The 22,903-nt window shown below is 40.7% G+C and overlaps 1 protein-coding gene across 1 annotated transcript in view; it reads right to left on the reverse strand.

The window, feature by feature from the left end:
- The window catches only part of LOC144821569 (sodium-coupled monocarboxylate transporter 1-like), a 307,024-nt gene that overhangs the window by 154,437 nt on the left and 129,684 nt on the right, over nt 1–22,903 (reverse strand). Inside the window, exons 4-6 of the mRNA XM_078678765.1 lie at nt 15,398–15,465; nt 13,262–13,416; nt 9,733–9,873 (exon numbers count right to left, since the gene is read on the reverse strand). Of these exons, the coding sequence (XP_078534891.1) occupies nt 9,733–9,873; nt 13,262–13,416; nt 15,398–15,465 (364 nt within the window). The remainder of the gene's footprint in view (nt 1–9,732; nt 9,874–13,261; nt 13,417–15,397; nt 15,466–22,903) is intronic.

The raw sequence follows: 22,903 nt of genomic DNA on the forward strand, positions 1-22,903 counted from the left end.
CTGACGCCCGGGGATTTCGCCTCGGTTGAGACGCGGGCGGCCCCCATTTCGGGCCGCTGAGCTCGCATCTCCCTCAGCTGCTGCAGTTTGATTACCGGTATGCTCTTCTTCTCTGCATCTACTGCGCTGCCACATAATATAATGCTTTTTCTCTGAGGATGACTTAAATTGCACCTCTTTATTTAAATTTTTGACCAGATTGCGGTGATTGATTTCTCTCTCAGCGCGAGCGGCCGCCATTTTAGGTCACAGCGCTCGTGACCAATTTCCTCAGGATAATTTTGCCGCTTGGTCATTTCTGAACTTTTTTGACTTACTGCAGGAGTTAATGTGTCATGTATGATACATAGAGCCCTATTAATACTTGAATAATTTTCTTCACGCCTGAAGATAAAGTCTTTATATCATTGCTCATGTTTTTTTTTTATTGCTGTGTTCTTCACCAAATAGCAGCTTTCCAACACATTATGCCGCTCTGAAGTGGAAGTTGAGTTTTGTTTTAACACTGGAGGTATGCTTATCTATATGGAATGCACTGGTCCATCTTTTGGTTTTTAAGTGCAAAGTCTTCTCAAGTTTCTTCCAGCAAGTTAAAGAAGCATTCTGGCCTGTATCTCTGCTGAAGATTGTTTCACTATTTTCTTTTTCCTTTCTCTTACCACGTATATCCCCTATGTGCATACCAGTCCATCTGTTGTATTACTACATAAGCAAGATATTGCAATGTGGCTCTTCTATTCTGGCATTCCTGTTCCTATGTCAGCATCATTTACAAGGTCTACTTTATTATTTAGCAAAACCAACCTTTTTGAGGAACTTGGATTGTGTTTTCTTGTTTTTTTTCCTGTCTGGATTGAAGGAACTTATCTTATTTTTCAGCTGCTCTATCTGCTCTGCTATTATATTATATTGTGGCCCTCCTACTTCAACTGTTTGCATATATCATATTTTTCTGCACATTTTTTGGTACTTCCTTTTTTCATCGCTATGGCTACTGATCTGCATTCTACTAGATCTGTTTCTGGTACAAAACCAAAGAGGCATGAAAATGACCCGCCTTCTCCCATACACTCATCTCAAAATCCAATTCTGGACTCGATATTGGAGGAAGTTCATGGTCTTCAGCCTTTTATGTCAACGACCAATGAAAAACGTAAACATATTGAGGAGAGATCGATTGTTATGGAGGGCAAGGTATTAGAATTGGAACAACGGGTTAGCGATCTTTAGGATGTTTCTACTAAGATACCATTATTAGAACAGGAAATTCACAAATTAAAAATCCATCCTGAGGACCTTGAAAATCATAATCGGAGGAATAATTTACGCCTGTATGGTCTACCAGAAAATATTGAAGGCCCTGATATGGTATCCTTTCTACAAAAACTCCTTCCGGAACTCCTTGATCTCCAGGTTTCCACAAACCCTCTCAACATACAAAGAGCACACCGTCTGGGTCGTCTCAATCCTAATGCTTCTAAACCACGTGGTATCATAATGCTGTTCCTTGAATTCACTGAGCTGATGCGGGTCTTGAAAGCTGTAAAACTCAAACGTCGCCTCATTTGGTCTCGTCATAATCTCTTCATTTCTCAAGATATTTCTACTGCAACAAATGCACGTCGTAAAGAATTTCTTGCATTACGTCCTCAGATGAGACACCTTAACATCCAGCACGGCATCCTCCACCCATGTCTTTGCAAGATTACTCATAATGGTCGGTCGCGTTCTTTTGACGATCCAGAAAAACTCAGACTCTATCTTCATGATCTGACATCACATGGAATGGATACTAATATCTAATCTCTTTTGTGATTTAGTAGAGTCACCTTAGAGTTCTCCTCCATGTTCATTCTTGGCTCATAGTTTACTCGTTCTGTACTCATTCTCATGAGGTTCTTCTCTTTCCATCTGCTTTGTATTCCTTCTGTGGTCCGTGCCCTCTGGCGTCACTATGCTCTTCACCTCTTGTCTTTTTTTCTTTTTACAGGTCTGCACGTTGTTCCTTGATCTGTCTACATGTTCCTCTCTCTTGTATCTTTTTTTGTAACTTTGTCACGTGGAAATTCCGTGGTCTTGGGAGTCCAGTCAAAAGGCAAAAGGTACTGTCTCCATTTATCAAAACTTAGGGGTCGATTATGATGGCGGTGAATCTGCATCCTCCGGGCCCGTGGAAGCCACCGCCGGCCCGGAGGATGTGGATTCACCGCTGCGGTCCCTGACAACACCACCTGCCAGATTAGGATGGCGGTGGGATCAGCGGTGGACGGCAGGTCCGTCCGCTGCTGATCCGCGGGGTGTAGACCTCTATTTGGTGGCGGTGTCTGCAAGACACCACCAGCCAAATTAGGAAGCGTGTGTAAACATGCTTTTCCGCGGCGGTTTTTGTATGTATGTATCATATATTACTAATCAAAATGTAAACACGTTCTTCTCAGGTCTCCCTTCCCCTCCATCTTTCCCTGATGAATTTAACGCGTTAGAAGAAAACATCACTCTTCAAGAGGTAACCACTGCTATCAAATCTCTTAAAAAGTCAAAAGCACCAGGCCCTGATGGCTTACCTGTAGAGTTTTACAACACCTTTAACTCCATTTGTATCCCCAAACTCCTCCAATTTTTTAATTCCTTTATTGCTGAGGCCAAAGCATCTGGTTCTTTTATGGATGCCTTAATTGTTATAATACCCAAACCTGATAAAGACCACTCTTATTGTAAAAACGATCGCCCTATCTCGTTAATTAATTATGATTGTAACATTTTTGCCGAAATTCTCGCATATCGACTTGAAACTATCATTCCTCTTTTGATTAAAACTGATCAAGTTGGATTCGTGAAAGGCAGGCTGGAATCTGATAATGCTCGAATGTTTGCTAATATCATTTCATATGGCAAAAACTATAAATCTCCCCTTGCGGCCAAGTCTTAATTGGCAATTCATGTTTTAAACTCTCCAATGGTTCGGTTTTGGGCCCTCTGTTATTTCTTATGTTAAACTTTTGTACTCTTGTCCTCGAGCCAGTATTTTTGTTAATAATCACTTCTCCAGATCTTTTTCTTTGTCCAGAGGCCCAAGACAAGGTTGTCCCCTTTCCTCTTTATTATTTATCCTATACCTTGAACCATTCCTAGAGCGTATCCGTATTAATTCTCAGATTGCTGGCTTCAAACATAACTCTGTAGAAACTAAAATATCTGCTTATGCAGATGATATACTGGTTTATATGTCTAATCCTGCTGAATCTCTCCCTCATTTTCTAAATGAAATTCGATTATACTCCAGTATTTCTGGTTACAAACTCAACCTCTCAAAGACAGAAGTTTTACCCTTAAACTCTACATGCTTTCAGTGTATGTTTAGTGCTACTAATTTCGCTTGGTGTCCTTCTAAAATTAAATACCTTGGCATTTGGTTTTCATCTTCCTTGAATGATACAATTAAAATTACGTTTACTGCTTTAACAAATAAAATCCAGTCGATCCTCCTCAATTCGTCCCTCCTGTATCTTTCCTGGTGGGGAAGGTTAAATACCATTAAAATGATAATTGTACCTCATGTGTTATATACATTATCTATGCTTCCTGTCGGAATTCCTAATGTTTATTTTTCTAAAATTAATTCTGTTTGTACAAAATTTTTCTGGAACAATAAACACCCACGAATTGCTCTAAAGAAACTCATACGTCCTAAGGATGAAGGTGGTGTGCGTTTCCCAAATTTTAAAGCTTATCATTCAGCTTTTTTGATCAAACAATCATTTGCACTAGTTTATGACTTTGTAGATCTTCCTGTTCCCAGTTGGGTCTTTTTTGAACGCTCCTTATTAAAAGATTCCACATGTAATCTTTATGTCAAATTTTACCTTTTTGCCCACTAACCCTGTTTTAAAGTACTCCCAAACTTTATTACATAACACTTTCTCTAAGGATTTTACTCCGCTTCAATGTTTTTTGTCATCCACTATATGGTATAATAAATTCCTTAAATACAAAGGTAAATAATTTTACTACAAATACTGGAAAGAAAAGGGTATTATTTTTGTTCATCAATTACTTTACAACTATTCCATTGTTCCCTTTCATACCTTACAAACATGTTATCAATTACCTGATTCTCTTCTCAATGAATATAATATAATTGTTAATACCATACAATCTCATCTGACCACTTTCTCCCTTCCTCCTCAAACACCATCTATTTCCCCTTCTACTCCTTTATTCCCCTTATTATCAAATCACAGACCTAAAGCCGCTTTTGTATATAAGTTATTGTTATTAAATGTTATTGAAAGACCTAAATCCCATATTGAAATTGCATGGGAAACTGATTTGTCCGTTTCTTTTCCTATTACTACCTGGGATAAATTATGGTCTAAGTTATTCAAAGTTTCTGCTGATGCTCGTATAACTCAGCCTTTGTATTTTATTTATCATAGAGCGATTATTACTCCTGTTAGTATTTGTACATTTTCTGCAGCTTCTTCTCCATTATGTTGGTCATGTTCCACTGAAACGGGCATGTTAAAACATCAACTTTATGAGTGTTCTAATGTTTTATCCTTTTGGAAATCAGTTTGGAATATTTGCATGTTAGTATTTAAATTCAATGCTACTTTAACTCTACAGAATGTTTTTCTAGGTTCCCTATCACCTAATGTGGATGTTGTCTCTTCTGTTCCCAGATTATTTGATCTTTTTATTGCATTAGCTTTTAAAGTTATTCTATCATCCTGGAAAGATAACTCTAAAATTTCTTTGCTAACTTGGTGGAATTTTATTTGTGATGAACACAGGATTGCTTCTGTTTGCTCCTCCTCTCTTTCTCAAAAAATTAAATCTGATCTTCTTTGGCTTCCTTTCACTATATATCTTTCTTCACACTCTCCTATGCTTTAATTCTTTTTCTCTCCCTTTCTATAATATTTTTCTACTCCATTTTGGTTCCTCCTCTCATTTCTTTTCTCTGTCTCTCTTTTCTATCTTTCTCTTTTCTACTTTCCTTTCTCTCTCTCTTTAATTATAATATTACTATTTTATCACATGGTTTTTGCCTGATTGTTTATTTTAATAATATTATGTATGTTTTATTATGGCTTCTACCCCTTCCCCATTTTATTGTTTTCATTTTATCTCTTTTCTTATGTATTTGAAAACTTAATAAAACTTCTTAACAAAAAAAATGTATTTATTATATTTTTTCAATGTACATTACATCTAAGTCATTTTTTAAAAGTGAATTTTATTATTTAATGTATTTAACATTATTTTTCATATATAAAAAAACGATATTTTTGACATCGATATTTTTTACATCTGTATTATTGTTTCAATATTTTAGTCATTTACATTATAAAGATAGATGGCGATATTTTGACTATCAATATTTTTGCATCGATATTTGTGTAGGTAGATATTTTTGCATTCGATATTATGTCATTGATTCGATAATTTTGGTAATTATCATCCAAAAAATCTCACGCTGTGCTGATGCTACAATAAGACTGATATATATGCAATCATGCAGTCACATTGAATCCACACAAACAACTTTTTGGGAATGCTATTGATGTCATACTTTGGTTTAAAGCCTCAAAAAGTTACTAGGATATCATGCTCAAAGGGTAGAGGTAGCGACTTTATGTGAAAGAATCCATGCAATCTCACTCAAATTTATGGACTTACCCTACTTAGGAATCCTACCAAGGCACATGGGAGGAGGAGAAAAACAGTGTATCATGCTCAAAGGGTAGAGGTGCAAACTTTATGTGAAAGAATCCATGCAATCTCACACAAATTGATGGACTTACCTTACTTAGGAATCCTACCAAGCCACATGGAAGGAGGGGGTAGCATGTCCCCATTGTCACACACTATAGTTATTTGTTAACAACCATAAAAAAAATGTGTAGAACAGGCACGAATCCCCGAATGGTAGTATGCTGCTTGTTACCTATTAGGACTACCCACTCTCCCGATGGTTTTCCGTGACCGTGCATTGGAAGGCCGCTGTATAAAGCCATCCAAATGCATAGTGGTATTTAGCCTGCCCCATACGCAATGACGTAATGATGTCCACTGAGTAGAGATGACTCATGGAAAATGAAGTCCCATCCTCATTTGGATCCTGATTCGGATTGTGATCGGACAGTATTTTGGTACGAGTGCGGCCTCAAAAAAGTGAGGCCATTAATTTAACACAGTGGGTAAAAACAAGAGGATTTATGGGAAAGGAAGTCGTGTTCTCATCCGAATCGTTATAGGAAGGTTTTTTCCACGAGTGTTTTGGAAGGTGGTTTATTCGTAGGTGTAGGTAGGTATCTACCACTAGAAATAAGGCTACAACCCCAATATAAGGTCCAGTCGAGGTCTCAATAAATTATTCCCTTGCCCAACCCTTGGTAGCTGGCTGCAATGCAGGCAGGCTTACCTTAGGAGATAGGTGTGTAAAGCATTTAAAAACACCAATACATCAAATAAGTAAGACACAACACACAATACGAATCCAGCACCAATTTATTAAAATTGACAAACAAATGATGATTCAAATGACACCAAAATGACAAACATCAACTGTAGGGAACCGGAGATATGAATTTTAAATAAATCGACAGAAAACCATAAATTGCCAATTTTGGACATCTGGTTGTGCTAGACTGGGACAACGTCAAAGCTTCAGGCTGACCACAAAGGAGCATGGGTTGGATACAATAAGTTGTAGGCCCCGGTCAAGTTTTTACCTTCTGACTTAGTTAATTTTTTGGAGCTATTTCTCTCAACGTTGAGCAAGGCTCCTGTTCAGTCTAGGTTTCGAATCGGTGTTGGCAGCTTGGCGCAGGGTAAAGCCTCAGTGAAATACTGGAAGTCTTGAGGTCCGAAGCTTCCAACGGGACAAACCAGAAACCAGGCCAGGTCGCCGGTTCTACATCAGTAGCTTGACCCTAAATGACGGGTTGGTCAACTTATGAAGCTTTTTTCCCAAAATTCTCCAAAGTTCTCCAATCTTCTGGAACTTTTGGGGTTCCAAAGGGTCCACAGCATCAATCCAAGGTTTCAGAAGCTCTGAGTTGCTCCTTGGGATGTTGGGACTATGTCTTCCACAATGAACCTGGTCAAATCCTTTAAAGTCCAACTGAAAATGGCCAGCAGCTTTCCTCTTGCTGGAGGTGATCCTGGCAGAGCTCTTTTAACCTGTTTCTTTCAGGGAGTCTACTCCTTCCATTTTCAAAGCAAGGCAAGGTCCTTAGGGTTCCCAAAGTGTACAGCAGGTACAGTCATTCAGAGTGCAGTCCTCTTGGTGCAGGACAGGGTTCCAGCAGGGCAGTCCTTTTCCTTCTTGTAGTTTCAGACAGGGATCTGAGTTGCTAGGCAGCTCGCCTATATTAATCCAGTGTTCCTGGGCGACAAACAGGGGGGCACCCCCGACCAATGGAGCACAGGCTGACACCCAGAAGTATGACAACTTTCTCCAAAGTGTGGCATATTCTTGTCCCAGAAAGCACTATTCCTTTGAAATCCAAAATGGAAAAAATGTCTCCCGGAGTTTAGGATCTGGCTAAGCCAACCTACTGACGTGGCTAAGTTTACCTAACACTCCACTTCCAGCCAGTTAGCTAATTCAATTGCTGGGGCTCCTGATTGCTGGGGGTGCAGGATGTGGGGGTGAACCTGTGTCCTGTCCTAACTATCACTCCTTCTGTAATGACCAGTTTGGCTACCCAGACCCCTTCCTGCCTTTTGCTCTGCAGCTTGCAGCTCTCCTTCCAGCAGATGTCCTTTGTCTCTATGCAGGCCACTTCACACCACATCAGAACAGTTTGACTCAGCCTGCCAAAGGCTGGCCATTCAGGAGAGGCTGCTGGAAGGCTGGATTTTAGCACATCAGAAAAGCAAATTTGATAACTTATTTTCTGTAATAGTTATAATGAATACAACCTTGTCATGTTGTTGGATTTATTCTAACTATCATTTTTATACTTAGAATCATGTGTTCAGCTCACTTCTATCAATAGTTATACTTTATTAAAGTATTCCTATGTCAGCCGATTTAGCCCATGTGCTACAATGGGGAAAAATTAAACGAGCAGTTTTTCCCTCACCAGGGCACATGAAACATATTGTATAATGCCCCTGCTTATAGATACAAGGCACCCTACCACTGGGGCACCTAGGGGTGACATATGTAAAAAGTAACGTAGTATGAGACTTTGGAAGTACCTTTAATTTAAAAGTCGAATTTGCATATAATTTACTTTTAAAAGCAGCCTGCTAAAGTGGTGTATATCTTGTTCACTACAAGGGAAAAGGTAATAGCAAAATCATTAGATAAGTAATTATTTCTATTCAATGAAACCGAGATAATAATTCATATTTACAAGTCTGCATGTAAGAAATCTGAACTTTATGTGGCATTTATTTTTGTAGTTATGCTTTTTAAGCTCCGCGGAGGTCAATTAAGGAGAAGAGGCGTATGCCCTAGTTAGTCTATAACACCCACAACCAGGCAGCACTTTCTCAAACAAATGTAGTATCCTGAATGTGACGGAGTTCACATTTAGGGAGCTAGATTTTACATTGAACAGTAAGTCATGAGCATCTAACCTTAGAATTAGGGCTGGCTTTAGGGCTGTGCGACTGCTGCGGCCGTACTGGGCGCTGACCTGGGGAGGGGGCCCTGACTTCAGGGGACAGCGCTGTGTTGAGCAATAACTTACAATGTAAAAACATCTGTGACAGAGTTCCTTGTGCCTCTAGCTTTCACATAGCAATAAAAATGTCAAGATAACTCTTATGATATATGTTCCTGCAAGATGGAGTCAGAGTTTTGTCTAGGGGCAGTTTTGCATTGCCATAAAGTAGCGCAGAGGGTCAATATGCCCGCTCTTTCATTATCTATTCCTAATGTTGCTCATCACTTCCCCTTCCATAGCACTACCCACTGTAAAACCCTCATTTTGTGTAGTGGTGTGGTGCTTTGTAGCAAGGTTTTTGCTATAGCTGACAATGTAGACATTCATACAAACACACGGTTAAACCATAAAAGAAATAGAAAGATGTAATGTTTGACCCTAATGTTAGTAACTACAAGCACTGTAAATGTGACCCTTTGGGTCCCATTACGATGGCGGGCAGACTTTGTCCGCCCTCCACCGTAACGGTAAACAAGACCGACTGCCAGAGGTGTGGCGGTCCCGCTAGGCCTATTAGGATGCGACTGCCACCCTGGCGGTCGCTTCCCACATATTTAACATTGCGGCGGGCGGTGCTGTAAGCAGCACCCGCCGCAATGCAAAATGTGCATTAGTATGGCCAGGGACCGCACGGCAGGTAATCATAGCGATTACCTGTGTGCGGAAAAGCAGCGGATGGTCTTTCGGTCCGCCGCTGTGTACCCACCCTTGTAAAAGGGTGGGGGTAAATGGCGGGCGGGGAAAGATGTTGGGCGGATCACCACTGCCGATCAGGCGGTGGCCATCCACCCGACATCAGAATGGCCCCCTTTGTCTTTCTGCACCCAGGTCGTTTAAGCCCAGGTGCTGCCTCACCTGCAAAAGACATTTTACCTTTATAACTGCCTTACAAAAATGTGGTGGATTGAAATTCATGGTGCATTGTGTATTCATGCTTTGTTTGATATTTTGTTTTCTTTTAAAAACAAAATTAAAAGATTTACAAAAATAAATAAAACATTAAAAGGAATAAAGAGAAGAATGCAAGTAGATGTGTACACATTACATTTTGGCATGGAATCTGGTTTTGCAGGAGACGTATCTCTGGACCTGAGCTTGATTCACTCCATATATGCTGGTCCAGGTAAAGGTTCCTCCAACTACAATCGTCCAGAAGGTGTGTCGCTGTAAAGGCTGAGGGTCGAAGCTAAATGCAAGATGGACAAACACAGTTTAATATTTCAAGTTGATGGTTTATCTTTAAAGTGCTAAAAGGCATTTATACATTTTTCCAACTAGCCTGGGGATTATTTGTTCATCATCTCATGTTACCAAATTGTGCTGCTTCTGGACAGAAAAGCAAAAATGTACTGGTTCCATTTTAACTACAGATTTAACAATAACAATATTTGAAAGTATCAAGACTTGGGGAAAACATATCAGACCATTTTCTTATGTACCAATATTGCCATGAAGCACAAGACAGCTAGTCCTTAAAGGGCCATCTGGAAAATGTGGTCACAATTGATCTCAAAACCTAAGCAGATATCATCAAACAATGGATCATTGTGGAATGCCTATTGCAGGTAAGTGTTAGCAATGTAAGACTGTGTAAAGAGAATTCTTTTTTTCTCTACACTAGGTCAATGTAAGCACTGAGCGAGCCAATAGGTTGGACTTGCATTTTGAGTGCTGCCAAAAACACTAAAAAATGACTTCTGCAGTGGAATACAAAATATAAAAAATTCTGCTCTCTGTATACAACACTTCTATGACAACGAATGTACTGTGTGACAATTCAATGTACTTTGAGGTGTAACATAGTCCCTGATGCATTCTAATACAATCACTCCAAAGGAGGTGGAATGATACACCAAACAGCCTATTACACAGGTGAGAGTGAAATACTCCTTTGGAAGTAGCCAATGTCCACTCAACGTGCACTTTGAAGAGCCCAAAACAATAGGTTGGGCACCTCTTGAACAAGAACAGACTTTGGAAACTGCAGCACAATGTTGAAATTTTACTTGTGTTTTTTATTTAGCATTGTCATCATGGTCCCTAGGGATTCATCTGTCATTAGAGCATTGCTGGAAATACATATTAAAATACAAATGTTCGTATGCTCTGTGACTTTATCATTTAAATATTTAAATAATTGGGAAAATGTCTTTGCACCTAACTCATAATACCAATACGTATTGATGAAAAATAAAATGCTTGCCCTGACTGTTAACAATTTGCATATGTTGTGTTGAGTGTCAACTCAAGTGTTGTTGTCTTAGTAAAAAACTTGAATGATAGAGATAAAAAAGTGTGCAGGTCTAGGCAGGTCCATGTACTGCTGGCAGTTACAGGGAGGCCTCTGAAGCGTGTTTTGTCCCAACAGCTTACACAGGAGGTCAGACAAAAGACCTTGGAAGTCACTCTGGTAGCCTTGGATTAAGGCAAGGCGATCTAATCTTCCTTCTTCAAACAACTAGGCCATCCTGCAAGCAGCAGGATAGTTCTCTGGTAGCAGGAAAGTATTTCTTCTGAAACTTCCAGATGTCCAGAAGTGTTCTGATGAGTGGCTCTGGAGGGCCAATATGTATACCTGGTGTCAGCCTTTGCGTGGGGGATTCCCTGACCTACACTGGTTCTGGAAAGTTTTTTCCCATTCCCTGGTGAAGGCTCCAAACTCTCTGGGGGTGACAAAAGACAGGTCAGACCTGGGACCAGGTTCCTTTGTGTGTGCTGTGGGCAAAGTACTTTGAAGTGTAAACAGGGCTGTATACAGCCCCTCCCCAGTCATCCTCCAGGTTGGCCCATCCTGTCCACACCTAATTCCCTTTAGTCTCACTGTTTGAAAGCAATATATAAGCACCAACAGCAGAGTCAGTCACAGTAATGTGACCCAGGACACTGCCAGAAGGCACAGTTGATTGGGACAAGAAAATGCCATCTTTCTTACAGAGGTGTTTTCAGAAGGGTAACTTAAAATCCTATGTCACCATTTTAAATTCGCATTGTTTTAACAGCATATCTCTACCTGCTCCCAAATTAAAGTTAGCACTTATGAAAGATAAAAAAGTAACCTAGTGTTAATAGATCAGAGACATACTTACAACAGTGCAAAATGGCTTTAGGAGTGTTTCACACCCAAATGTCCTACTTTTTAAATACAATGCACCCTGACCTATAAACCTTTAGAGCATATACTAGGGGTAACTTATAAGTATTGTAAAAGAAGGTTTAGCCCAGGCAAATGGATTTATTTTGCACAATGACTGTGGCTGCCCAGTAGTAGCATTACATTTACAGGATACATGTAGCACATTTTACTAGAGACTTATAAGTAAATTAAATGTGTCAATTATGTGTAGCCCAATTTTACTATGTTTAGGAAAACACAGCACAAGTACTTTACCAGTGGTTAGCAGGGAAAAGTGCACAGATTCTTAAAAGCCAACAACAATGGTTTCAGCAAAGGAAGGCAGAAATCTGAAACGGTCCCTCAGAACGGGCCAGGTCAAACAGTTCACATGATTTGAGAGGATAACCTCCAAATACAAAATAGGTCTAAATGCTGGAGAACTTACATTTGCCTTTTGACAGACCCCTAACAGCTTCAAACATGTCAGTAAATTATGATTGAATGCCTTAATTTAATTGGAGGACCATATGGGCACAAATATTGTTGGACTCTTTCAAAGCACATTTGAGAATGTTATAGTTTTCCTTAACTGCAACCAAATGACAGACAGAATTGGCAGAACTAAAATATCTTGAGGCTAGATTGGCATAGTTCAAGCATGACCAATAATACCATAATGTACATTAATCAGTATTTGAAAAGAAACATTGCACTCAATCTCATCTCTTTTTAAAACAGCTTTATGATGATGAAACATGTTTTTACGAAAGTTCTTTTTTTATGGGCCACTGTACATTCTAGAAGTTCAATTCTTCTTGATTAAGTTGCTGCTTTTTTATCTGCATTCACGTACGTTCTGACAATGTACAGTAGCATTGTTTCGGAAGCATGAACCACTTTGTAAAGACCCCTTTTATGCACGTTGTATCCTTTTTTACATTGTATTTGTATATTATGACAGATGGTGTACAAGGAACTATTGCGGCTTTACTCTGGATGTTTTATATATTATTGATAATCTGTACTTTTATGGTTGCGTGGCAACTGACTAATGTTTTTCATTGATTGGTTGATATTTGAAAAGAGGATGATAAGTTAGGCAAGCTGCATGCCTGGAACCCACTAACACGTAATACTTAAAAGTAGGTTAAAAAAAATTAAAATTGATTCTGGTGAAGGACTGAAGACTTGAGAGAAGAAATGAGACATTTTTGTAATTCTATCTTCATTCAATAAGCAGGTACTCCACCCTCAAGCTTATAAGGCAGAATAGTTTTACAAAATGTCAAAGTTGATAAGATTACAGAAGACAGTTTTTCTTTAATTGCAGAGAAACAAGGATGTTGTAGTATCTCAATATTCTTAACTCTGTTGAAATAGAAAAATACGTTACTTCTCTTTGTTCATAGACAGGTAATGTGTCTCACAGTTATTATATTTGATGGAATACAAAACTTACTTCCAAAAGTTTAATCTTCCACCTTCGTAAGAATCGTCAATTATGCGGCGAATCCCTCCCTGAACCACCACAGCCCTTGCAATAACAGCTACAAATCCGGCCACCATGATTACTATCTGAAACACATCAGTCCAAATGACAGCTTTCAAGCCACCCTATAAAAAACAAAATATTTTTAGTTATCATAAGTGTTCATGAATCAATTCATCTTTGCAGAAGAGGTTAATATTGTGGTATTGTTTTCAGCTTGCCTTCACAGCATATGTTGCATGCAAATGCTGTAGAAAGAAAACTGTAGCAAGCTAGAAAGATGGCTTACAACATTAATGTGCAGGGCACATGGTTGCAATCTGGCATTGCTAACTCCACCTTCCCTCATTCTGAGGTTGTGAAATGGAGTACTATAAAATTGGCAGCAGTGTTATATGTAGCTATACACAACAGCAATAGCAATACCTCATTTTGCCCTTTGTGAGACTGACGCTATATGCGTATCACATTAGACTGAACAAGAACGAGAAAATGTTTTGAGAGAATTAACCAGTGATTATTAATACCACTGTTTATTTATAAAATGAATTATAAAAAAACATATTTTACTTCTGTATTCTCAGGCATTTGCCTAAATGATCCAGAAGAGGAGAGGTTGAATAAAGCCATATTTGTGAATGAAACGTTCTGCAAAACTGACCATATTTAAAATCTAAGAAGGTAAATACTTTTAACCTGACTTACACTTAAGCTTATTAAAGTTGTAAAAAATGGCAAATTCCAATTTTCTAAGTTCAGTTTCCATGATGTATTTTAAGTTTAAAACGTTTAATTAAGAATGATTACATTTTTATATCTATATTTTTATGTTAGCAAAATACTTCATCCTTTTTCATTAATAGTATCAAATACATAAAATAAAATGCAATGACAACTTATACATGTCATCAGAACTAACTTCAGGAAACAAAATAGTGGGAATATTAAAATAGCTTACTGCAAATATGTTATGTGTGTTCTCCTAGCCCCCCATACAAGATGTACAGCATTTTAGCTTTTAAGGTACCCCTATAAAACTGGAGTATTTTTTATACTTGCTGAATTAATTGTAATTATATTTGATGAATAATGATTCTGATGATTATTGTGAGGATTGTTAGGAATACATATAACTTTTCACCTATTGTTTAGACATGGTCAACCATGTGTAACCATTGTTTCATTTTCTTTTATTCATGTTTCTTTTCTTTTATAAAATGCAATTGACTAGGGCAGTGGTTTTTAACCTATGGTCCGGGGACCCATGAGGGTCCGCGACAACTATTAAGGAGATCCGCGACAGCTTTCAAAATTGATGTGACATATTAATAATATTATATGTTATGAACATAATATTAATATATTAATAATACTAAATTGTATGTAAATAAAGACTTGAACATTTTTAAACGTTAAGTAAATGTGGAAGGAATTTGCAACTGAAGACTAAAAATTAAGTTGCTGTCCTCAGATTGCTTCATGGGAGCAGAGCAGATGCTTCGAACAGAATACACTATGGACGATAGGTGGCCTCAGTTGAATGTAGAAAAGCCACCACCTCCCAATAAAAATGAGCATTTAGATTTTTTTACATTTGTTTGTGAATTAAATAAATATTTAATCATTTGTGTATTTGTTTAATGAATTTTTGTTTCTGTAATTTTGTATATTATTTTGAAGTTCACATCATTGAAATTCCTTGTGCTAGGCTCCCCAGCTTCTAGTAATGACTCAGTGGGGCTCCCTGGATTCCAATAATGATTCCGTGAGTTTCCCTGGATTTTACAGAAGTCAAAAGATTATGTATCACTAGACTAAAATAATCCCAAAATATGAATCATAATGGCTTTGTAGCATGCTTCAAACATGTTTGACAAGATCATTCAGTACCCAGCATCAGATTTGTGAGATAATAGAGCCCCACAAAATTTCTGGAGAGGTAGCCAAGATCTCAAAATACATCTAGGGTCTTTTCTACATTATACACTTTAAAGCACTAAGGTAAAAAAAAAAATCAAAAGAATATTTCTATGTTTCTTGTTAACAAAAAAACGGATAAAGCCCACTGTGAAAATCAATTATGTTTCAGGTAATTTAGTAACATACCAGTGCACAATAGAAAGTACAAACTGCTCCGGTTATAACCACTGCGCCCCAAAGATTAAATCCTGTCACTGTAAAATAGAAAACGTGAAAGTTTTTTCAAAAATGTTATTGACATAGCATGTTTTTTTTTATGTTATAGTTTTATATAGCGTGAAATTACCCCGAAGGTATCAGAGCACTTTACATCAACATACAGTTTTATATAGCGCAAACTTGGCCGGAAGGTATCAGACCACTTTACATCAGCACCAGTTATGTATCAGACAGACGCATTAATTGTTGAAAGGTACGGGGAGATTACATGATTTGCCCAGAATTACAGGGTGTTGAGCTTCCCTGCCAAGACCTGAACCAGGTTTTCCAGCTTCGAGGTCGATTGCTCTAGCTGTTAGGCCACATCCTCTCCCCAAGTTAGTATACTACACTTGACAGAGGTGTTGTATTTCCATACATGACATACATATTTCCATACAGAACAAACTTTGTAAATGCCAATAGGAATTGCTTTATTGTGTTGTACCCTGCACTCATCAAAGGTGCATTCACATACCATGTAGTTAAACAGACTCATCTCTCAACATGCAATCATACAAGCATGTCACTCACCCTGCAATCACAAACCACCTAGCTGGCACTCATACACCTTGCACCCACCACTCACCCTTCACTTACCCTGTAGAAAAACACCAGGTACCTTGTGTTCTTACTCACGCTGCACCCAGACACTACTCACCTTGAAGTCATACACTGCTCATTTACCTGTCAACCTGCACTCGCCCATCTCATCCTGTACAGACCTGTCTGATGGCATACCTCTATACCTGCACTCACTCATAACTAATACACAATTTACACTAACTACTCACCTGACTCATATACCACTCAACCTGCACACTCACAAATTGCTCAACCTGCACTCAAACACTGCTCCACCTGCACACAGATGCCAAACGCCCTGCGCTCAAGACACAGTTCACCATGCACTCAATAAACCACTCATCCTGCACTCAATATACCACTAGCACACCTCTCACCCCACACTCACACACTTATCACCATGCAGTAACATTGCTCACCCTGCACTCACACTTCTAACATACTTATCACCCTGCACTTGCACATTAACACACCTCTTATGCGGTCCACTCACCCTTCACTTACACACCCTGCATCCTGCGTACCTACCTCTCACTCTGCACACTCACACACTGCTCAACAGGCATACTCTCTGCTCACACTGGCTACACTCTGTTGATCACAAATGATCACACACAACTCATTCCGCACACAAACACTCACTTTGAACTCACATACTACGCACCCCTCATTCAGACACTACTCAATCGGCACTCAGAACCCTGTCATACTTCACACTCACCCTTTAGTAAGACATTGCTCACCCAGCACTCACACACTCCTCACATGCATTTCACCTTGTGCTCATATATCACTCACCTTGCAATCTCGAGTGACTCACTTTGCACTCACACATGACTCACTATGCACTCACACACCACTTACCTTACACCCATACATCACTCACCCTGCACTCAGACACCACTTATACACCTCTCACAGCACTCACTCTGTACTCACACAACACACCCTATCTTAACACACCACTCTCCCGGCTCACAGATACACCATTCACCATGCACACATAAAGCGCGCACCCTGCAAACACACACTGCTCACCATTCACTGTTACACACTTCCCACCATGCAAAACAATCACACTGCGCTCAGGCACTGCCCACCTGGCACTCTCACACGCCTTTCACTCGGCACACTCACCCTGCACTGACATTGCCTAACCTCCACACAGTCCCTCAGCATACTACACTCACACATCGCTCACTCTGCACTCCCATAAGTATGACCCTGCACTCATACACCTCTCACCATGCTTCACATTGCTTACCATGCTCTCATACCTCTGATTGCTCACATACCTCACAACCTGCACTCTCACCACAAACACTGACCGCTCATCATGCACTCACACACCTCTTACCGAAACCCACTCACACCTTGCAGTCGCCTCGAGGTAGTTATAGTTTGTCTGCTTTTCCATAGACGCATTTTTGGTTTGCTAATAACGTTGGCCCTGTTTAATCTTAATTTTATTTTTTTTTAAACTTAGAAATTCACTGAGAAAAGCAAACGCCGAGGTAATATTATAGTTAGGTGAACATGTCAGTGCAGACACTAAAATTAAAGTCAACTGTTACCTGCACCCAAACGTGTTCCATACCTCTACACACCTATGGTGCCTTAGGAGCAGATGTGTTTTATAAACACGGACACCCATTAGCTGGACCCATGCTGTACAAAATTAGTTAGACAAATAATATGGTATTTACCTGCCACTATGTAAACTATGAAACAAACTAGCACGCTCATTGGATGATGTCATCATTGATGTCAGGAGTGATGTCATTTGAAATGTCATGAGTGATGTCATAAATGATGTCATAGAACATGTCATGAGTGATGTCATATGTGAGGTCATAAGCAGTGCAGGGTGGGGACGCAAGTTATAGTTAGGGCTGCTAAATTTAACTGGTGAATTTCTGCGTTATTTTTTGTTCAAAACGTTAATGTCATCACTGACATATTAACCATTATTTTTTCAGTGAATTTATAAGTTTTTTTATACATCCTTTAATCACACCTAACTATAGTGTTACTTTAACCTATTTCCAGTGAATATATACACACATATATATATATTACCTACTGGCGGTCGCCAGTAGGTAGTTATAGTTAGGACCTAGTTTCCATAGGAAGATCGCAACCTTCTATTCCCAATAACTTCGGCGCCGGTTGACGAATCTTTGCAAAATGTTGAATACTCGTGGGGCGCTCCGGTCTGCTCCTATCTTGAAAGTTTCAGGGTGATTCGGTAAGCAGGGGGCCAAGAAAAAAGGGGGGTTCCAAAACGTGTTTTCTCCATGTTATTCCCCATAGGAAACTTTAGACATGGCTGCAGCCCGAACTGCTGAACGGAATTACACCAAATTTAGCAAAAAGGTAGCCCTTGGTTCAGAAAGAGCTCTTTTGTTAAATGGTGTAAATTTGTTCAGTAATTGCTGATAAAAATCAAAAATAAAAATATCGATATATAGAGGCGCACAGGATCCGTGTACCCTGCCGATCACGAGCTTTATTGTAATTGGCAGTCAACACTCCAAGCCAGGAAGTGTTGGAAGCTATCTTGTGCCTCAGTTGAACCGAGGCACAAGAAAACAGTAAAACTAGTGCAAAAAAACAAGAAAAGGGGGCAGGGGGCGGTAGGAGACGGTGGCAGTGTCCCCGACCCGCTTGCTGGTACTGGTACAGCGCTATCAGCGATTTATGCGGTAAAGCAATTGGATATTTTAAACCTCACTAAACCTTTGTGCTTGTGCACTTTTAAACTGTGTAAATTCTGTGTGTGTGTTGATTACAAACGCGCACTTTTAAAACTGTGAATTTCTATGTGTTGACTACAAATGCGCTAGAAATCACCGCGCCGATTCTCCCTCACCTGATGTACTAAGTAGGGAAGCAGCATTCAGCCAGTTCCATGTTTGGGGACAGCGAGTAGTGGTGGCTCAATTCTCCTTCCTGTCCGCCTCGTTCCGACAGGGTAACTAGTACCGTTGTGCGGAGGGTGGACAGGTGAGAGCCAAGCACTTCCGGCACTTCCGGTATTCACTGGAGCGGGTAGCGCTCTAGTGGTTATTCTCAGGGGCTATTTAGCCCTCGCCCCCTTAGAAGCGCGCAGCGATCGCGCGCAGGCGAATACACGCCGAAGACCAGCCAAAGAGCTGCCCGTCTGCGCCCGTCCGCGACAGGACGGGGCCATGGACCCTATGAGATCTTCAAAAGGGACTCTCAGGTATTCTGCTCAGGAATTGTTCAAACTGAGACCACCCCCTTTGTCAGGCTGTACTAGCGAGAAATGGCCATGCTTAGAGGGCCCTTTTTCTTGTCTCAAATGTCGCTTTCAAGCAACCTACCTAATCACTTCCAGCGTATTGGGCACAGCTACAGATAGGCTAAAAGATGGACTAAAGTGTATACTATTGAATGTTCGCTCTATGCCCAAACATCAACTCCAAATATGGGATCTACTTCATACATCACTACCTGATCTATGTTTCTTCACAGAAACATGGCTTAAACCCCATACAATTCCCGCTATTACATTAGGGATTCCTCTAGGATATAAGTTCCTAAATATGGATCGCCCAAACAAAACAGGAGGCGGTCTGGCCATTGCATACAAAGAACACTTGAAGGTCACCATACTAGAGCAAAAATGTTGCCCACTATTAGAAATTGTAATTTTTAGAATTAATCTCTCCACCAAAGTGTCCAAGAAAGGAGCGCTTGTCTATCGCCCACTAGGACCATGCTCAGATTTCACTCTCTCCCTTCTGGAACTGCTAGCTCCCTATTTTAGAGCCAAAGTAGACTTCTTTCTTCTGGGTGATTTTAACATTCATGCAGATATTCCAGAACTTGCAGAAACTAAAACTTTGCTTGCTGATCTATCCACCTTAGGTCTGGAACTACAGAATAATGGACCCACACATGAAGGGGGACACTCTATTGATCTGCTTTTTACTAATTGTGCCAAAATTCATTGTAAAACTGCCATCCAGCTAGACTGGACTGACCATTTCCTGGTGGAATTTTGTCTGCCTATAACCAATATACGTCCTCACAAAAAAACCCTCCCGCCAATATGGCGTCGTCAGTGGCACAGGGTAACAGTGGAAGAGCTGCAGAGGGTTTGGGAAAAACCCAACTTTATGGAAATAGATAATGTGGAGGATACACTAACCAAATTTAACAAATCCCTAACTGAGGCAATAGACAAACTTGCCCCCTTGAAGTTACACAAACAATTTCCTATAAATAAACAGGAGAAATGGTATACTGAGGCACTGAGAACTGAGAAGCAGGGATGTAGGAGGATAGAGAAAAAATGGAGGAAGACACGTACAGAAGAGAACAGGAAGGCACACTATGAAGCACAGACAAACTACTATAAAAATATAAAAAAGGCCCGAAAGAACAGTCTTGCCCAGCAACTTGCAGACGCAGGTAATTCCTCGAAGGAATTATATAAAATACTGGAAGCATTTGTCAAACCTACAGTCTGTGCTAGCCCAGACGACTTTTCACTATCCTTATGCAATGAAATATCACTGTTTTTTTAAAACAAAATAAATTCAATTTATGAAAAAATTCTGAAAGCCACGAGCTCAAATTGTAACACTTCTGCCTCCCCCACACTTACCCAAAGAAAAACCTCCCTATTAACTTTTCCACCAGTAACTGACATAGATCTCCCCCTCCTTACCAGCCATATAAAATCAGGCTCCCCTAATGATTTAGTACCTGCAAAAATGATGGCCCCCTTGAGTACCCTGCTAGGACCTCAAATCCAAACAGTTATAAATCACTCCATCATAGAAGGGCATGTGCCAGTGGAATGGAAAAAAGCAGTGGTCAACCCCATCCGAAAGAGTGCCGCACTTCCATGGACGGACCTTTCCAATCTTCGACCCATCTCCCTTTTGCCTTATCTCAGCAAATTGACCGAGAAGCATGTGAATACTCACCTGTCAAATTACATCGAGGCAGCGGAGGGCCTGGCCCACTCTCAATCTGGTTTCAGGCCCAATCACAGCACCGAATAAGCCCTCCTCTCAGTGACTGATAACATCAGGATGTCACTTGATGGAGGGGGCTCAACGATTCTGGTGCTGTTAGATCTATCCGCTGCCTTCGACACGGTGTCACATGAACTCATTCTCGGCCGATTGAGAGATGTGGGCATAGGAGGTGTGGCTATGTCGTGGTTGGAAAGCTTTCTTTCGGGTCGCTCACAAGGTGTCAAGTTAGGCTCCCACTCTTCCACCCTCAGGGAGCTTACCAAGGGAGTGCCACAGGGCTCATGCCTAAGCCCCACGCTTTTTAACGTGTATGTGGCCCCCTTGGCAAACATTATAAGATCATATGGGTTCACCCCGGTGTCATACGCTGATGACACCCAGCTTCTATTTCCTTTCCATACTCTCACAGCCGCAATCCAAAAATCATTTGCGGACGGAATGAGAGCAGTGGCACACTGGTTGGCACAGAACTACCTTCAATGCAACGTGACCAAAACTGAGGTCATGTTGTTTGGGGGGGGCAACTCTAATGTGGTCCCCCGATTGGTGGCCCTTGGAGTTGGGACCTGTCCCAAGCCCGAAACAAACAGTTAAAAATCTTGGTATTCGGCTGGATCAGGCACTCCTACTTAAGGAACACACTACCCAAGTCACAGGTGCATGTTTCCGTGTGGTTGGGCTGCTTCGACGTGTTTTTCCATTTCTGATAGACAACCACAGGAAAACGCTTGTTCAGACCTTAATAATAAGTAGGATGGACTACTGCAATGGCCTATACATATCGGCCAATGAGGAACAACTGAAGAAATTACAAGTAGTCCAAAACACTGCAGCGAGGCTAGTTCTCAATGCTCCCCCCAGAACTCCCTCTCGTCCCCTTCTTCACCGACTCCACTGGCTACCAGTAAAGCAGCGTGTTAAATTTAAGATATGTTGTAATATACATAAATGCCTGTTTGGCACTGGTCCCAGATATTTAAAGGAAAAATGTGTTCCATATACCCCTGGACGTACTTTACGGTCCAGTAGCCACCAACTGCTTCAGGTCCCAAGGTTCAGAAGAGCCAGACAGGGAGGTCGGGCCCTCTCCTACAAAGGACCTGTCCTTTGGAACTCCCTACCACCTGGCTTGAAACAAATCACCAGCCTTGAATCCTTCAGAAAAAATCTAAAAACTTATCTCTTCACCCTGCCTTAGGTAAAATCTCCCTTATAATACAGCAATAAAAATAAACATAAAACCTTGATAGAGACTACCAGTGGAAGCACAAGCGCAGAGATATCCCTTCGGGAATTGAATCAGGCGCTTTATAAGGCTATAAATAAATAAATAAATAAAGGGTATAAACACCCTGACCCTCAAGGCCTGCTCAGGGGTTCCACAAGGAAGCCTAGGGCCAAAAAAAGCATTTTTTTTTAAAATCACTAGGTACACGCTGGCTTTGCGGATCCGGACGCGAATATAAAAAAACAAAGGGTGGACTCCCGCGCTTCGTTTCATTGAAGCCCCCGGGTGGGCCAGGAAACCTGCTCTCTCTTCCAAAATCCAAACCATACTGCTTTTCCACACAGGGAGCTGCATTTCAGCAGCTCCCCATGTGGAAAAGCAATGCCGGCTCCCGCAGGATGCAGGGAGTCGGCAGGGAGCATGGGGGCATTAGGGCTTCCCCACGGTCCCCAACGAGGTGGCCAGGCCCCAGGGGATGGTGTCCCCAGAAGCCTGGGACCCCAATAATATATTTCTTTAATTTTAAAACGCAAAGGCCGGCCCTGGGGGATGGGGTCCCAGGGGCCATAAATGGCCTGAGGAGGGGGCCACGCAACCCTCCTACAA

Source organism: Lissotriton helveticus, chromosome 1_1 (assembly GCF_964261635.1).
Source record: "Lissotriton helveticus chromosome 1_1, aLisHel1.1, whole genome shotgun sequence".
NCBI lineage: Eukaryota > Metazoa > Chordata > Amphibia > Caudata > Salamandridae > Lissotriton > Lissotriton helveticus.